The sequence below is a fragment of the Cavia porcellus genome, unplaced genomic scaffold (assembly GCF_034190915.1).
Source record: "Cavia porcellus strain 051 isolate PalLab524CR breed Dunkin Hartley unplaced genomic scaffold, mCavPor4.1 scaffold_18, whole genome shotgun sequence".
NCBI classification, from domain to species: Eukaryota; Metazoa; Chordata; class Mammalia; order Rodentia; family Caviidae; genus Cavia; species Cavia porcellus.
In genome coordinates, this window is record NW_026947501.1 from 28,162,365 (window position 1) to 28,179,313 (window position 16,949).

At 49.9% G+C, this 16,949-nt stretch overlaps 4 protein-coding genes across 5 annotated transcripts; 2 read left to right on the plus strand and 2 right to left on the minus strand.

Annotated features, from left to right (window-relative positions):
• The first annotated feature begins 1,099 nt into the window (after positions 1-1,099).
• Positions 1,100-4,139, plus strand: Ino80b (INO80 complex subunit B). Its single transcript, XM_003468978.5, has 5 exons — positions 1,100-1,293; positions 1,498-1,690; positions 1,886-2,004; positions 2,166-2,335; positions 3,522-4,139. The coding sequence occupies exons 1-5, from the start codon at positions 1,236-1,238 to the stop codon at positions 4,050-4,052; spliced, it is 1,071 nt and encodes a 356-aa protein (XP_003469026.1). The 5' UTR covers positions 1,100-1,235; the 3' UTR covers positions 4,053-4,139.
• A 433-nt stretch (positions 4,140-4,572) lies between these two features.
• On the plus strand, positions 4,573-6,944 carry Wbp1 (WW domain binding protein 1). Of its 2 annotated transcripts, XM_013151541.3 has the most exons (5): positions 4,573-4,791; positions 4,962-5,021; positions 5,716-5,818; positions 5,932-6,108; positions 6,274-6,944. In XM_013151541.3, exons 1-5 carry the CDS (start codon positions 4,723-4,725, stop codon positions 6,732-6,734), a joined length of 870 nt encoding a protein of 289 aa, XP_013006995.1. In that variant the 5' UTR covers positions 4,573-4,722; the 3' UTR covers positions 6,735-6,944. The 2 variants fall into 2 exon arrangements, with proteins under 2 accessions (XP_013006995.1, XP_003469025.1); XM_003468977.5 differs by lacking the exon at positions 4,962-5,021 and having other exon boundaries at positions 4,576-4,791.
• A 140-nt stretch (positions 6,945-7,084) lies between these two features.
• On the minus strand, positions 7,085-10,912 carry Mogs (mannosyl-oligosaccharide glucosidase). The gene is made up of 4 exons (XM_013151540.3): positions 10,402-10,912; positions 9,943-10,169; positions 9,236-9,432; positions 7,085-9,024 (listed from the first exon to the last, which is right to left on the minus strand). Exons 1-4 carry the CDS (start codon positions 10,751-10,753, stop codon positions 7,293-7,295), a joined length of 2,508 nt encoding a protein of 835 aa, XP_013006994.3. The 5' UTR covers positions 10,754-10,912; the 3' UTR covers positions 7,085-7,292.
• Positions 10,913-14,322: 3,410 nt separating this feature from the next.
• Positions 14,323-16,843, minus strand: Mrpl53 (mitochondrial ribosomal protein L53). The gene is made up of 3 exons (XM_003468975.4): positions 16,569-16,843; positions 16,377-16,489; positions 14,323-16,281 (listed from the first exon to the last, which is right to left on the minus strand). Exons 1-3 carry the CDS (start codon positions 16,658-16,660, stop codon positions 16,148-16,150), a joined length of 339 nt encoding a protein of 112 aa, XP_003469023.1. The 5' UTR covers positions 16,661-16,843; the 3' UTR covers positions 14,323-16,147.
• Between the last annotated feature and the right edge of the window lie 106 nt (positions 16,844-16,949).

The following is a 16,949-nucleotide window of genomic DNA, read 5'->3' on the forward strand; positions in this document are numbered from 1 at the left end:
CTCCCACCCTGCTAGTTTGCTAGATGTCCAATGCCAAGTTCCTGTTCTCTAAAATTGACAAATTCTATGAATAATGGAAGTTAAGAGCAGAAAACATTTATTGGAGGGAAGAAAGACATATTTGATGATAGTTTTATCCCATCTTAGACCCTTGGGACCCTTTCTATCTCTTATATCTAAAATGTACCAATAAACTTAATGTTAATGTTAAAAAATAAATAAAAACCTATGTTAACTACAATGGAAGTGGGGGGGATACACATGCATTATTCAAAATTCAATAGGCACAAAAGGCTACACTAGGTATGAAAAATGTCTCCTGCCTTTGTTCCTTTAACACCCATCAGCAATGCCCTCACTGGTTTCTTGGGTAACTTTCTGCAGTCTCAGTTCTGTTTTGTTTTGTTTGAGACAGAATTTGGCTACATATTCTGTCTGGCTTTGAACTCCACTATGTAACCCAGGTTTGCCTTGAGCTTGCTGTGTGATCTTGCCTGAGCCTCCCAAGTACTAAGATTACAGGCTGAGCCATGATGGTTGACCCCCCCCCCCCAGCTCTGTAACTTCCCATTGTAGGGACATACCATACTTGTTTTGATGTGCCATCATGAGTATACTTAAGACTGTTTCCAATACAGTATTACTACTGACCAGAATCTAAATTACGTATCAGTTTTATTGTCGCTCAACTTTCTCTAGCAATGTGGTATTCTCAGATTATTTAGCTGCATCATAATTCACATTTCCCTCATGATAAAAATTTAGGTTTTCCTGCCACTTACCTTGCTCTTAGGCATTTATACTATTAAGCATTTCTGCCATTTTGCTGGCAATAGTTTATGTACTTTTCCACCAAACTGTGAGCTCCTCTGGAACAGAAGCAGTGTTCATATTCAACTTTGTGTCCCCTAAATCTCACTTGCTCCCTTGGGTCGAGTTACACATGTAATAATTGACCAGCCCTTGTGCAGTTCTGGACTCTAGAGCTAGGAGGCGGAGCTAAGGGAAAGTCGCGCCCCTTGGGCAGTCCCCGCCTTTGGTGGGCCGGAACTTTTGTTGGAAGAATAGTTGTTTCTCAGGGAGGACTTTGGTTGCGTAGCGTGCCCCGCATAAGCATGGTTGCCGCACAACGGAAGTAGCCGATTATTTCGTGGGAGTTAATTCTTCTGCGGGGCGGAAACGACATATCCTCCTGTGTACCGAGCATTTCCAGTCCGTTTTCCTTGCAGGATCCCATGAGTAAGCTGTGGCGGCGCGGGAGCACCTCTGGGGCTATGGAGACCCCCGAGCCGGGTAAGCGCGGATCCTTCAAATTTAGACCCTCTTGGAAAAAAGAGCCTCTTTTCTCCTCTCAGAGCTTCCGAGGTCTTCGCCACTGGTGGGAAGGGGAAAAGGCGGTGCTGTTGTTATGGTAACAACAAGTCGGAAGAGTGGGACCTCTCAGACTTGCTCTGCTACAGTTCAGCCGAACAGCGTTGACAGGCTCTTTTTCCTCAGGGGAGGCTCTGGAGTTGAGCCTAACCGGTGCCCACGGCCACGGAGTGCACAAGAAAAAGCACAAGAAGCACAAAAAGAAACACAAGAAGAAACATCATCAGGAAGAGGAGACCGGGCCAACACAGCCGTCTCCTGCCAAGCCCCAGCTCAAACTCAAAATCAAGCTGGGCGGGCAGGTCCTGGGCACCAAGAGGTGATGTCAGTTAATCATAGTTTTATTTGAGGAATTTAAGGAGCGGGTTCGATCAGAAGTTAGAAGCTAGCTGAGCTTTCTAGAAGACAGAGAATAGACTGACTTCAGGACCAGTGAAGGCAGCGAGACAAGAGGTTAGGGAAGGCTGTATAGAGCTAGTGAACAGGAGTCACTTCTCGTATTTATTCTCGGCAGTGTGCCCACCTTCACTGTTATTCCTGAGGGGCCTCGCTCACCCTCTCCCCTGATGGTTGTGGATAATGAAGAGGAACCTATGGAGGGAGTGCCCCTGGAGCAGTACCGTGCCTGGCTGGGTGAGTGGGATCTGGAGGTGGGGAAACTGGGTTTCTCACTATACCTAAGGGGAGGGGACTGGTTCTGAGTGGGGGAGAAATTTGACTATCCCAATATTATTAAATTAAAATAAGATCTCCCATCTGAACGTTACTTTTGTCTCTCCAACTTTCCTACCCAGATGAAGACAGTAATCTATCCCCCTCCCCGCTTCGGGAACTGTCAGGAGGGATAGGGGACCAGGAGGAAGAGGAGGAACAGAGATGGCTAGATGCCCTGGAGAAAGGGGAGCTAGATGACAATGGAGACCTCAAGAAGGAGATCAATGAGCGGCTGCTCACCGCTCGGCAGGTAAGTTGGATCATTCTTTTTCACTCCCCAAATGTAAGTTAAGAACTTGCCATGTCCCAAGCACTTTGCTAGGCAGTGAGGATATCAATGGGAGAGAAGAGACAAAGTTTCTGTTTCTTTGGAATTAGTATTCTAGTGTGTGTGTGTGTTTGTGTAGTATAAGAGTTAAATAATTTCAAAAAGCTGTACAGTTTATGAAATAGTGGCAGAAAAGACAACATTAGGTAGGGGAATCAGGGAAGGCATCTTTGAAAAGATACTATTTCTAATAATAGCAGAAAGGCCAGCAGGTACAAAGCCAGCAGGCACAATGAGACTGACTGGAACTTGACAAGCAAAATGAAGGATAAGGAAAAATATGGCTAAGCCAGTGATTGGGTGTGTGCAGATGTATTTTTAGATTTGCATCTCACTGGATTCTTTTGGCTTCCCTGTGGAGAATAAGTCTTAGTTATGGTTGGGGCTAAAAGTAGGGAGACCCGCTAGGAAGCGGGAGGTTAAGTGTATTCAGCTGAGAGGATGGTAGCTTGCATCAAGGGGAAGGCAGTGCATATGGAGACAATCAGATGAATACTGGATGGACTGTGGAGATATTTGCTGGGAAAGGGCTGGAGAAAGTAGGAATCAAGGGTAACCCTGAAATTCTGGTTTGAAAGGTTGTCCCGTTGATGCTATTTCGATTCAAAGATTAAACAAACCAGCCCCTGAAAGGGTGGCACAGAGTTTTGGTGCACAGGGCAGGCAGGCATCTTTACTTGTGCTTTTCTTCCTTCCTTCCTTCCTTCCTTTCTTTCTTTCTTTCTTTCTTTTCTTTTTTGTCTTTTTTTTGAGACAGAGTCTCACTGTGCAGTTCAGGCTGGCCTTGAGCTCACTTTGTAGCCCAGGCTGGTCTCAAACTCGCAATGATCCTCCTGCCTTAGCCTCCCGAATGCTGGGATTACAGGCATGAGCCACCACGCCTGGCTCTACTCGTGCTTTTCTTATTGAAAGTCAAGGTCCTAAAACTGAGCATCGGGAACCCTGGGAGGAAGCAGTATTTAGGGCTCCAGAAAGACATGCTGATACTCCCTCTCGAGGTCTATGCCTTCTGGACCCACCTTCCCTGCCCCCGCTTTTGCCTCCCTCCACCTGGTGGACCTGTCCTCTGTCATTCTCCGTTTTCAGATCCCCTCACTTTTTTCCCCAGAGAGCGTTGCTCCAGAAGGCTCGGAGTCAGCCTTCCCCGATGCTGCCACTCCCTGTCCCTGCGGGCTGCCCGGCCCCTGCCCTCACAGAGGAGATGCTGCTGAAGCGCGAGGAGCGGGCGCGGAAGCGGCGGCTGCAGGCAGCGCGGCGGGCAGAAGAACACAAGAACCAAACTATCGAGCGCCTCACCAAGACTGCTGCGCCCAGTGGGCGGGGAGGCCGAGGAGCTGCAAGGGGCGAGCGGCGGGGAGGGCGGGCCGCAGCGCCGACCCCCATGGTGCGCTACTGCAGTGGTGCCCAAGGTTGCACTCTTTCTTTCCCGCCTGGCGTCCCCGCCCCCGCGGCAATTTCTCAGCGGCCAGCCCCAGCAGGTCCTTCTCCACGTTGCTCTGTCCCCGGGTGCCCGCACCCACGCCGCTATGCCTGCTCCCGAACGGGTCAGGCGCTCTGCAGCCTGCAGTGCTATCGTATCAACCTGCAGATGCGGCTGGGGGGGCCCGAGGGCCCGGGATCCCCTCTTCTAGCAACTTAAGGACCTTACTAAACCTAGACTGTATGCTCTCTCCTTGTCCACTTTTTGATGTCTTCCCTCCCCTATTAAATTCCATTCAGTGCCTCAGCTTGTACTGGGATATGGGCAGATTCATCTCTGATTACACACATCTTGGCCTGCCTGAGGCTTGGAAACGACCTCGAGGAGCTCAGCGGACCTGCACCCGGAACTTGGGCGCCACTGTCGGGCATTTGGCGTCATCCCGAAAATTACCTCAAGCCAATGAGCGGGAGTTTGCTTTTCTGGGCGACCATTCATTGGTTAATAAGTCAAAACCCATTCTGTTGTTGATATTGGCTATTGTTGCTGTCAGTCACGACCTGGGTGGGACGTTTCCCCAGTCTTTGTCTGTACAAGCTCTTGTTGTCTGGGAGAGCGGTGGAGGCGCTGATGCGGGTTGGTCACGGGAAGAAATCTCTGGGCGGCTCCTATTGGTCTTTTTATCAGAAGGTGGTGCTGATTGGTTGGAAAGAGCAACCTGGGTTCTAGTTGGAGGAGCTCTCCCGGGTGGAAGCTCCGGTCGCGGAGTGATGGTGGCTGCAGCGAAGATGGGCCGGGCAGGGACCATGGCGGTGGCGGCAGAGGTGGCAGGGGCGGGGCAGCTGGCGGTAGAGGAGGCTGTGGTCTTCAGGGGGCTGTAGGTGAAGGCATGGCTCGGGCCAGCAGCGGGAACCGCAGCGTGGAGGCCTGGGGGGCACTTCGGGCGCCGCAACAGCAGGTATCCCAACAGCTCCAAAAGCCTATCACGACAGCCATTTCTCTTTCCCCTCTCCTGTCCTTTCCTTTTGGGGGAATAGGGGAGGTACAGAGAGGAACTTAGGGAGTCAAAGATACTGTGGAGTTCCTAAACTTGTCCCTTCTACTCTTTGTTTAAACTTTGCAACATAGACGCTGTTGACTTTACCTGCAGCCTCAGACTCCATCCCATGGCTGCAGTGGAAGCTTGCAGTAAGTGACTCTCCAGTGACCAGAGGCATAGTGAGGCCCCAGGGAAGTTCCCTCTGGCTTGCAGCAGTTATTTGTGATGTTTTTCCTATGTGCCTATTGTCACAAGAGTCTGGCAGCCTCTTCTCTTGAGGGAGCTGGAATTGGAGAAGAGCCGGAACCCGGAGTCGCGCCCTGGATCTCATCCTTTTTCATCCACACCAATTCTATCTGGTTGGAAGCACTGCTCTGGGTCTCACACTGCCCCTCTACCCTAGGGAGCCTGAGACCCAAAGGTGGAAAAATCCAGTTTTTGGGCCGGAGTAGCATATGGTTGGGGGTGGGAGCTGAAAGCACGTTAGCTTTGGAAATGGCCTTACATCCGAACCCATTGTCTGACACATTAGATAGCTCAGTCTGCCCTCAGCCTTTGCCAAAACATTCCATTAAGAGAAAAAACCATAGAGGGGCCAGGATTGTGAGAGATGTCTCAAATGCAGAGCTAAAATATGTTCGCACTCCGTGTTTGTTTTCTAGACATTTCTCTTGCTATTCCAAATCCTCTTCCATGACAGTCTTCAGATACTTGGAACAATCCTCTTAGCATTTCCCACTCTCTTCATCTTTCTAAGGGGTGGGATATATGCATGCAATAGGTGAGGGCAGACAGTGCCTTGGACCAGAATCTGCCCTGTTCTTAGTGCCTCCTTGCCCCCAGCTTCGAGAGCTGTGCCCAGGAGTGAACAACCAGCCTTACCTCTGTGAAAGTGGTCACTGCTGCGGGGAGACTGGCTGCTGCACATACTACTATGAGCTCTGGTGTGAGTCTCTAGGAGGGCTGTTTTCAGGTCCTTCTGCCCACCTTCCTTTGGAACTGCAGGGTCTCTTTCTGTGCATGGGAGGTATCTGAGACATACTGTCTTGCCTCCTGCAGGGTTCTGGCTCCTCTGGACTGTTCTCATCCTCTTTAGTTGCTGTTGTGCCTTCCGCCACCGGCGAGCTAAACTTCGGCTGCAACAACAGCAGCGACAGCGTGAGATCAACTTGTTGGCCTATCATGGGGCATGCCACGGGGCTGGCCCTGTCCCTACCGGCTCACTGCTTGACCTTCGTGAGTGACTTGAGGCTCTGGACTACCAGTGGCCCTCCCAAACCAGCACCCTGAATCATCCCATTTCCTTTTGCAGACATTCAAAGCACCCTTTTCCTTAATATGAGATCACCCCACCCCATCCCTAGTTGTCTTCAACCACCCATGCTATTCTCTCCCCTGCAGGCCTTCTCAGCGCCTTCAAACCCCCAGCCTATGAGGATGTGGTTCACCGCCCAGGCACACCACCACCTCCATATACTATGGCCCCAGGCCACCTCTTGACTGCGTCCAGTGAATGTACCTGCTGTTCCTCTGCATCCAGCTGCCCTGCCCACTTTGAGGGGACAAATGTGGAAGGTGTTTCTTCCCACCAGAGTGCCCCCCCTCGTCAGGAGGGTGAGCCTGGGGCAGGGGTGAGCCTGGCTCACACACCCCCTTCTTGTCGCTATCGTCGCCTGACTGGTGACTCGGGTATTGAGCTCTGTCCTTGTCCTGACTCCAGCAAAGGTGAGCCAGTCAAAGAGGTGAGAGCTAGTGCTACACCACCGGAGGTGGAGGACTGCTCTCCCTGTACACTGCCTCCAGAGCCCACGCCTCAGGTCTCTCCTGTGGAGCTGGCTTCCAGTGAAGGGGACATCCCATAAGTGGTGATGGGAGGATAGGTGGGTCTCTTGCCCACCAGAAACAGCTGTGGTCCCACGTCAAATCCCCCTCAACCCCTCCCAGCCCTTTAGAATTTGCCTGAAAAGGCTGAAGCCCTGAGGTGAAGGGTGATACTGGGGGACTGTGCTAGCTTTACCCACCCCCCCAAAACATACACAAGAGCCTTGATCTCATTAAAGAGATGTGAACCAGCTGCTTGTGGAGAACTCAGTCTGACTGGGTTTGAAAGGGACAGATAATGGCTGTTTATCTCAGCTTCCCTAAAGATAGCAGGAGGCCTTAAAGCTCAGACTAAGACCACATAGTGAAGCAAAGCTAACAAAAGCAATAGTTTGGTATGTTTTTCCCAAGTTTATTTAGAAAAATAGACTATTGAGTTCACATTCACCCCAGGGATATGTGGGATGACGGGAGACACCTGAGATGAGCTGAGACAGGTTTGAATGATTGGAATTTGAAGAACTGGAGGCAGAAGCCAAAGACTTTGTCCCTCCTGATTCAATGACATGAGTGGCCTGGCTTGCTTCCCATCATCCCTCTCAGTAGTCTTCAGCCATGATCAGTAAGACAAGGCTGGTCCAGCCATGGAAAGGGCGGCAGCCCATGCCCCGCCCATCCCGGTCACTGTATTGTTCCCACAAGAACCCAGTAGCCTGGAACTGCCGCCACACATTGCCTACCACATTGGCACGGAGCTCACTGTGCAGCTTGGTAGCCTGGGCCTGGTGGGGACCCTCTAGATGCCCATAGTGGTAGAGTGCTCCCAAGGCCAGGTAGTTGATATTGAGCCACACAGCACCCCGCCAGTAGGGAGGATCATGCTCAGAATTGCGCTGGCCATAAAAAGGGCTGGAGGCTGCAAGGGAGCGCAAACCAAAGGGGCTCCAGAGATGGTGGCTGTCAGCGAGAACATCCAGCAGGGGTCCAAGGCGGGGTGAATTTGGGTCCAGCAGCCGTAGCAGCAAGGGGAAAAGAGTGACATAACCCAAGGCATCCACATATTGTAAGCGAGGTGGGGGCCGGCCCACCACACGAACCAGTCCCTGAGGGGGCCTAGGTTTCAGCTGTACTGCTTTTGTGTGGTTCCCAAAGTCGGCAAAGACCCCTAACTCTGGAGACCAGTGCAGTTCATCCAGGCCCTCCTCTGCCTCCAGTGAAGCAGCCAGGGGGCCCAGCTCAGCAGCTGCCTCAGCCTCCCCTAGCTGTTGTGCAAGTCGAAACAGCACACGGGCACCCAGGGCCACCCAGCATCGAAGGTCCAGGTGCCTCTCAGTTGTTGAAGGGTGTGAAGCCCGGGGGTAATCATCCAGCCCTGAGGGCAGTGTCTTGGGGTTCAGGAGGGTGGGCAAGGCTGTATCCCGGCCTCGCCAACGGTAAGAGAGTGGCACTGGCCCTGCCTGGCTCTGATGGAGCCAAGAGAACCAGGCATGCAGGCGGGGAAATGCCCTGCGGAGGAAGTCCAAATTGGCTGGGTCATCATCTTCTAGCATGTGGGCCACAGGCAACAGCAGGGTTGGGGGGTTGGCATGTGCTGCCCGTTGCACCAAAAATTCTGGGGGCACCCGTGCCCGGGCCTCATCCCCCAGTACTTGTTCCCGCCCAATCCAGCCATCAGCATTGAGTAGCCCCAGCCAGTGGCCTAGGGCCTCCCGAGTGAGGCGAGGTTCCCATCGCTGGACCACTAGCTGGTGGAAGCCCTCATCCCAAAGGAAGCCTCGTGGAAAGAATGATCGGGAAGGCACCCCTGAGAAAAGAGGGACAGGTGGAAAGAGGGCTGGGTCGACCTTCTGCTCAGACCCTTCGGCCCCCATATCTGGCAATACCAGGCCCTGGCCATAGAAGTAGCCAATCCCACCTAGGAGGTCACTTAAAGCAACCTGACCCAATGCCTGCTCCCCAGGGCTCAGACCCTTCTTCTTTAGCTGGAAGGTCTTCTCAAAGCGTTCCCGAAAAGCTGCAGTATGGCTCTCCAGGGCCTGGGTCAGTAGGCTACCTGCCAGCTGCCCAAGGGCTTGGTTTCCTTCTGCCTGGGCACTGCCAGATTCAAACACAAACTCCACAGAAAAGGGGACCTTCAGGGTCACCTGCTGTATCAAGAGTTGCCCTTGCCCACTTGGGCCTCTGTCTTCCCATTTCAGAGATCCTGGTAAGCCGAGATATCGATCAGAAGAGGCCCCTGGGGGCCGATGCTGAAACCAGCTATTGAGGCGGCTCTTCACCATCTCTGTTAGCAGGGGCAGTCCAGGGTTGGAGGACCAGAGGAGATTGTAGCTTAAAGGCAAGAAGACAAATAAAAAATATTCAGGGAAAGGGGGCTACAAAAGGAAATATGATTGAGAATCAGAATGGGAGGCCCCAATGCAGGAAACAAGGAGACTGGTGAGCCTGGAAATAACTAGTGAAAAGGCAGTGTGAGGGATCACACCATTCCTATCACTTGGTATCCCATCACATTCCTTTCACCAGCTCTTTCTCAACTTACCTGCCATACTTGGGGGCAGTGTTCCCTGGGCTAGTTGGTGGCAAAAGTGTAAAGCGGAAGTCACCAAGTTCACTGGTGTGCCCACTGATGAACTTCAACTGCCCCTGAGCTCCGACCTCTGGAATTAGGACTTCCTGGCCATCTGTCACCACATAGAAGAACAGGGAGACCAAAGGGAGGGCAGAAGTACTTGAGGCCTAGGTGACAAGGGACAACAGAGGAAAATAGAAAAAAAAAAAAAAAAAAAAGCATTACTTGGTAATCTCTTTTGAAAATCAGTCTTACTGAGGGAAAGGGATCTCCTGGCAGGAGTAAATTTGTAAATATACATCTGGCAGTACTCAGCAGGTACACCCAACAGAATGCCCAGAAGAGGCCTGCATAAGGTTCTGGGAAATCACAGTATATTTTTGTGCTATCTCCTACACTGAGAATGCTATACAGGTTCACCCAACAGAATGCCCAGAAGAGGCCTGCATAAGGTTCTGGGAAATCATAGTACATTTTTGTGCTATCTCCTACAAACGAAATCAAGGCTTAGAAGTGGTAGGGAGTTGGTCATACAGAGAAGTGTTTAAGGCAGTATTCAAGGGAGGCAGCCAGATTTGTTTTCTCTGCTGTTAACCCCCACTTCATTCTGCATTTGCCGCCAGCAAGGGAAGGATGGAGGGCGTCTGGGCTGAGAAAGGGGTATCCTGAGCCCTGACCTGAGACGCTACAGTCACTCTCCAGCTCCATTCCCCTCCGTGCTGACCCCCAGGCCTCTTGACGAACTCAGTGGTGAGCCGTAAAGCCCCATCCTGGATGTGTTGCCGCCCGAAGGAGAGGCCGTCGTGGAACTCCCAGCCATAGGGACCCACGCCGTCCCCCTGCTCACACGTGTGCCTGAGCTTAGGGGTCCCTGGGGTGGCCCCCTGCTGCGCCCACATCAGTCCTGGAGGTAGAATGGCCACGTAAGTCAAAGAGCGCAGGGGACCTGTCCCTCGGTTCTCCAATAACTTCGGGGTCCTCCCTCTCCGTATATCTCCAGATTCACGCCTCCCCGCTCTTGCTCTGGCAGGAAGGCGTATATCTCCAGATTCACGCCTCCCCGCTCTTGCTCTGGCAGGAAGCCGGGGCGCCCAGGCTCACAGTCCGCCTGCTTGCCCGCCCCGGGGCCCGGTTACCGGTGAGGAGGGGCTTCGGGCTGCGAGTCTTCATGCCGAAGTAGACGTGAGGGCGGTAGGTGCCCCAGAAGAGGTCCGGGGCTACCGCGGGGCTGGAGGAGTCCGGGGGCAGCGCTGGAGGCGCAGAATGCAGCGTGACCGCCCGCCAAGCACGGTACCAAGCCAGCGCCCAGCGCCCCGATAGGCCCAGAGCCAGAGACAGCACCACGACCGCCAGAGCCGCTCCTCCGGCCGCACTACGGGCCCCGCCACCCCGGCCGTCGCGTCGTGCGGGGCCGCCGCGAGGTGCCCTTTCCATTGTCCGCGCTCCCTCTCCCGGCACAGCGCGTCGCCGTCGCTCGCCTCGAGCCATCCTAGTCGCCGTGTCAGCGTCGCGGGAATACAGAGGTGGCAGTGGAACCCAGGTTTCACTGCCCGCACGCCCTGGCTCTCCGGCTCGCGTCTGAGCCGCAGTAATCACCTATCAGCACTGCCCGCACGCACGCCCTCCCGGCGGGTGGACACCTCCCGCCGGAAGTCCCGCCCCGCCACGTCAGGCCAAGCCCCCCACCCCCGGACCGGAAGCGCTGTCGCCCTCCGGGTGGAGAGCTGGTCCCCGCGTGGGCTCCAAGGCGCGCGCACTCTGCCACTGCGTTTTATTGGCGTCGATACAGTTATGTACTAGCACGAGGCGCTATTCCTGCCTCAAGTTAGGAGGAAAACCGTAGCCTAGAAAGTACAGTACAAGTAACACTGCTCAGACCCAATCTGGGAAGTGACCGGCCTCGAACGCAGGTGTATCTGAACCAAGCTGTATCACTTTGCTCACCTTGCGTCTTTTTCCTCGTGGGGCAGAGACAGGGTCAAAGAGGTGATCTGGGGTCTGGTTTTAGCTATCTTTAAGTCATCCCGTGACTTTAGATAAGTCTTATCTGCCTTTTTTAAGACAGTGTATCGCCGTGTAGTTGAAGCTAGCTTTGAACTATGTAGCTCAAACTTGCCTTCATCTCACAATCTTCCTGCCTCAGCCTCCCCAGTGCTGGAATTACAGGCGTGTGCCACTTCATACAATCTTGTGTGTGGTTTTTAAGGCTTTAGACATTTATTGTTGACTCACTAGTGCTGGTCACAGAAAAAGAACAGGATTCTTGATTAAGCATCTTCAAATGTCCTGCCAGTGGTATTTGTTAAGCTTCATATGGTGACACAATCCTGACCATGATAAAGAAGGTATCATCTTGTGACCTTCTAGAGTAGATATGCTGCAGCTCATGTGTAATTCCTTAGTCCAAGCGTGGCCCTCCTCCAGTGTCTCCTCTTAAAGAGTTGTATCTGATTTTACCAGTCCTTTTTCCGAATCCACTGAGGAAGGGGGTGATTCTGCTTTTGCTTCTTGGCCAGGAATCCCTTGACTCTGAAAGACACGTTTTTGTTGTTGCTGTGTGTGTGTGTGGGGGGGGGGGTGGTTGTCTTTTTCATGTTTATCAGTACTAGGAATCGAACTCATGACCGCCTGCTTGTAAGGCAGGTGCTTATGCCGCTGAGCTAAATCCTCAGCCCCTGTTGCTGTTTTTTTTAATGCTGTACTGCAACCCAATGCCGGTGCATGCTAGCCAAGCACTGTACCACCAAGCTACAACCCCAGCCCTTCAGCGTACAATTCTTTAAGCAAATCGCCAACTCTTTGGCTTGTCTAGGCTATACTGAATGAACACAGAATTGTCTTTGGGCCACATAGAGAATATATAATGTAAGCTACAAAGCTTCTCTTTTACTTATTTTTATTATAACATTTAAAAAGGGTAGGTGGCCCTCAGGCTGCAAGCTTGCTAAAGAGCTTTGGCTCATAATAATGGTGCTTGTACTTAGTAAAAGGTATTTAACCCCCTACAGCCCTAAGAAACAAGAGAAGCTTAGGCAAACAATAGCTTAGAACAATAATGTGGAGATACTATATGTACCTCAAATTGATCTAGAAACTTCAACATTACCTTTGATAGTAGTTCACATGTACAATTTAGATTCTAGTTACCTTCTCACTCACAGTGCAACATAGAAGCTATTTTCCCAGTACTTTGGGAGACTGAAGCAGGAATGCAAATTCAAGCCAAGTCTGGACAACATTTATAAATGAGACCCCATCTCAAAATACAAGAATCAAAAAAGGGCTGGGATGACCTCTGCACAGTCTTGGATTTGATCCCTAGTACTGAGGGGAGGGCAGTATTTTCATAAAGAAGTCCATCCCATGCTAAACAAAACAAAAACCTTATTCTGTCTGTACTGTGTGTGTGGTGAATGTGTATGCTGAGGATTGAGTTCCATGTCTTGCACAGGGCAGTAACCACATGCTCTGCCACTTAGCTAAATCTTCAGCCTGTTTGTTTTGTTTTTTGTTTCTGAGACAAGGTCTTGTGCAGCCCTTGCCAGCCTCAAACTTAAGGCGATCCTCCAGCCTCAGCCTCCTGGGTGTTGGGATTGCAAGTGTATGCTACTGTGTCCCCTCAGCTTGGTGTATATCCTTGGTGTCCCTCTAGCAATTGTCACACTTACCCACAATCATTATTTTAGCTTTTAAAAAATGTTGTTAAATATATATTGCCATGCAAATCAGATTAGATGCATTATTAAAATTTAAATACAAATGATTTTTTATACTTTTTCAATTTTTGTTTATAGTCACAAGTTAGCCAGGTGTGATGGCACATGCCTGAAATCCTAGCACTCAGGAGGCTGAGGCAGGAGAACTGCAGTGAGTTCAAAGGCCAACCTGGGCTATAGTGAGTTCAAGGATAGCCTAAACTATATAGTGAGATTCCTCCCCAAATGGTTACATTCCTTGTAGGAAGTTGGTACATGTACATGGGGCAATACACCTTTTGTCATCATAACACTAATGCAATATACCCATTTACATTTCACTATAATCCGACTCCTGACCCTACTCTCCACTGATGTACTTCTTATTCACTGAACAGTTACCTGAGCAAACCCAGTGTTCAGTCCTGTTACTTTCTTGTTACTGTTGTACTTGGTTCACATACCTGTGTACCTGCTACATACCTGTGTTTGAGTTACCCAGACTAGTCATAGCCACAAGCAGCAGAATTCCACAAATACCTGAAAATTCAGATATTTACTGTACCTGTATTACCTGTATGCAAGATGCTGGGGACACAGAAAACTACCACCTTCAAGTTCATAATCTAAGGCTTGGTGGTATACATCTGTGATCTCAGAACTCCAGCGGCTGAGACAGGAGGATCACCAAGAGTTGGTCAGGCTGGAGTACACAGCAAGTCCAGCTCAAAAACATCCTCCTCCAAGATCATAATCTATAAACTTGTTACCAGCATCCACTCTTTGTTGAACCATTCTCATTTTTATAGATAAAGAATGGCACAGAATGGTGCAAGGGGCCAGGTAGGATAGTACACCCCTGTAATCCCAGTACTCAGGAGGCTGAAGCAAGAGGACTGTCATGAGTTTGAGGCTAGCCTGGCTACATAGTGAGCTCAAGACCAGCCTGCACTATATAGCAAGACCCTGTCCCAAAAAAACTGGAAAAAAGAGAAATACCAGAATGGTGTAGGGAGCCAAATGCAGGTTGTGTTATTTTCATTGTAGAATAATCCTCTTGAATAATTACATAGCATTTCTAACAGCACTGTAGGCACTTTATGGTTAATTCACTTGATCCTTTCAATTCTGTAAAGTAGGCACAGTTATTGTGCAGTATCCATGGAAGATTGGTTCCAGAACCCCTAAAAATCCCTTACATGGCCCATTCGCAAATTCTTTCATAAAACTTCATTGTATTTGTATATAACCTACATTCATCCTCCCACATAGTTTGTTATCTCTAAATCCCTTATACCTAATTCCATGTAAGTATGTTATACTGTATTGTTTAGGGGAAAATAACAAACAAACAAAAAAAGCTATGTATATTTTTCTTAAATATTTGCAATCTGAGGATCACTGAATCCAAACACAGAGAATTCATGGATAGAGGGCCAACTGTACTGCAAATGAGGAAGCAAGCACTGACAGATTAATTTATCCAAAGTGACACAGCTACTTAAGGATAGAACTGCAATTTCAACTTTAGGCACTCTGGCTGGTTGTTGCACTATACTGCTGCCGAGTAGTTTTTAAAGGTAGGTGGGGTGCAGGGAGACATGCTTTGAACACATTTAGGCAGAAAAGTAGTAATGGTATTGGAGGGTCATAGGAAATGTATTTGGCCAAATCAGTAACAGCCAGTGTCTAAAAGATCTTTGCTTGCCTAGCTGGGCATTCTGAAGTTCTCTATGGCAGGAGATTTTACCTTTTTTTTTTTTTTTTTTTTTCTTTCTATAATCCACAGTAAGAAATAATCCAATACACGCAAACACACAGCACAATTATAGTTTCCAGAAAGAATACTTCTAAGTCCATGTAACATGCACTCTGAAAAATTTTACTATTTTACTTTTTGAAGGTTGATTTAATTCTTTAAATTCATTTCATGATCCACACTAATTGTTTCTTTCTTTCTTTTTTTTTTTTTTTTTTTGGTCTTTTTCATTTTTATCGGTACCAGGGACCGAACTCTCAACCGTACACTTGCAAGGCAGGCGCTTTATGCTGCTGAGCTAAATCCCCAGCCCCAATCCACATTAATTGTTAATGAAAAGTTACTTGAAGCCAGGCATGGCTGGCACACACCTGTATCCCAGCACTCAGAAGGATTGCTGCTAGTTCGAGTCCAGCCTGGGCTACATAGTGAGTTCAAAGCTAGCCTGAACTGTATCATGAAACCCTGTCTCAAAAAAGACCAAAAATACAAAACAAAACAAGAAACAAGGCCAATAAAACCAATTCACTTTAGGCGGCACTGTTTGTTTCAGGTCACCACAGTCATGTGCTTTGGAAAGATAAAATTATGCAGCAAAAATGATTAAGAAAAAGGAAGAGCAGATAAAAGAATGCAACAGAGATACAAGACAATGAGTGGGAATGGAGACATCATTTTAAAGAGATTTTAAAAATTACACACTATTTTGTACTCATAGACGAAATATACAGGCAAAGAGGCCAGAATAACCTTTCTAAAAAGTATGGGGAAGACAGGTAGATGAGGCAAACATATATACATGTATGATTATCAATTTTATTTTACACAAAGCTTGTTGGTGGCATTTGGAGGAAGTTGACAGTGCGTTAACTTACTATAGCATACAAGTTGAGAAGAACCAAACAGAAATGCAAGGTTTATGATACAGAGGATAGGATGTCCCAGAGATAAAGAAAATAAAAAGAAGGATGAGGATAACATGCCTTTATAGTTAGGAAAAGAGAAAGATTCAAGAGGAAGTCAGCTTTCACGAGGGGGTGAATTAAGAGCAGCAGAAACCACTAAGGAAGATGGGAACGGAGAAAACTAGTTTGGGTTTTAAAAAAAAGCTCAGCAGCATAAGTGCTTGCCTGGCAAGCACGAGGTGGTGAGTTCGATCCCTGGTACCAAAAAAAAAAAAAAAAGGTACTTTGAGTGGTGGAAAAGGCCAAATTCAGGTGTTGAACTGTAAGTGATAAAGTGAAAAATGCCTCGGTTTGTCCAGACCCGTCACACCCCATCTTGCCCCAGAAGTGTTGCAGCTCCCCAGACCCGGTCCCTAGCCTCTCCGTAGCCCTCCAATAATTACTTGAATGTTTAAATCAACGTCTTCTCAGGTAAGTTTCCTAGTCCTAAGTCAAAATCAATCTGTTGGTCTCTTCCTCGCTGTCAGCGCCCAGTACCAGCTCCTGGCTTCTCCCCGCTCTCTGCAACGCTTCTGGCTTGGACGTGGGAGGCGAAGGCAACGAACATTTCCTGAGCCGTGAGGTGGGCGCTTCGCATAATCAGGCGATGCCCGTCTCCTGGGAAGAGGCAACCACGGGAGTCAGGCACCCAGGGGCACGGCGCGGCTGGGGAGCCTGCCGCCCCTCCTGCCCATCTCCCCACCCATGCCCACCGAACAGCACGTCCACGCAGGGCTCAGAGCCGTCATGCCTCACGTCCACAACCACCGCGCAGTTGAGATTGGTGGAGCGAACCTTCTCGCTGCTCACCGCCTGGAGGAAGGTCCTACGAGGGAGGGAAGGCGGTGTGAGCGCTAAGGCTGAGGGAGGTGTAAGGCGGAGCCCTTCCCCACCCTCTCCGGTACCTCGTGGACTCCACGTTCTTCTCGAAAGGGCAAAACTGAACCCGAACGTGCTTGACTGACCGCAGACCGAGCCGAGCCATGGCCGCCGCCATGATGACCTCCGCCCCGGAAGGACTCCAGCAGCCTAAAGTGTTGCTGGGATACGGATGCGGAAAATTGACCTGAATCTTCTGCCACACACTGCTTCTCTGGAGTAGACACTTCCCGGCTGTGTGTCTCCAAACTGACGCCCCGGCTCCGCAGCCCGAGGGGAGGAGATGATTTCGTTACGGGGCATGCCAGGTCCCATAATACTACCTATGGTTAGGTCCACTTGTACTTGTGAAAATAATAGTGCAAAACGCTTTTGCATCAAAAACACTTCTGTCTTCTGCGGCTGCA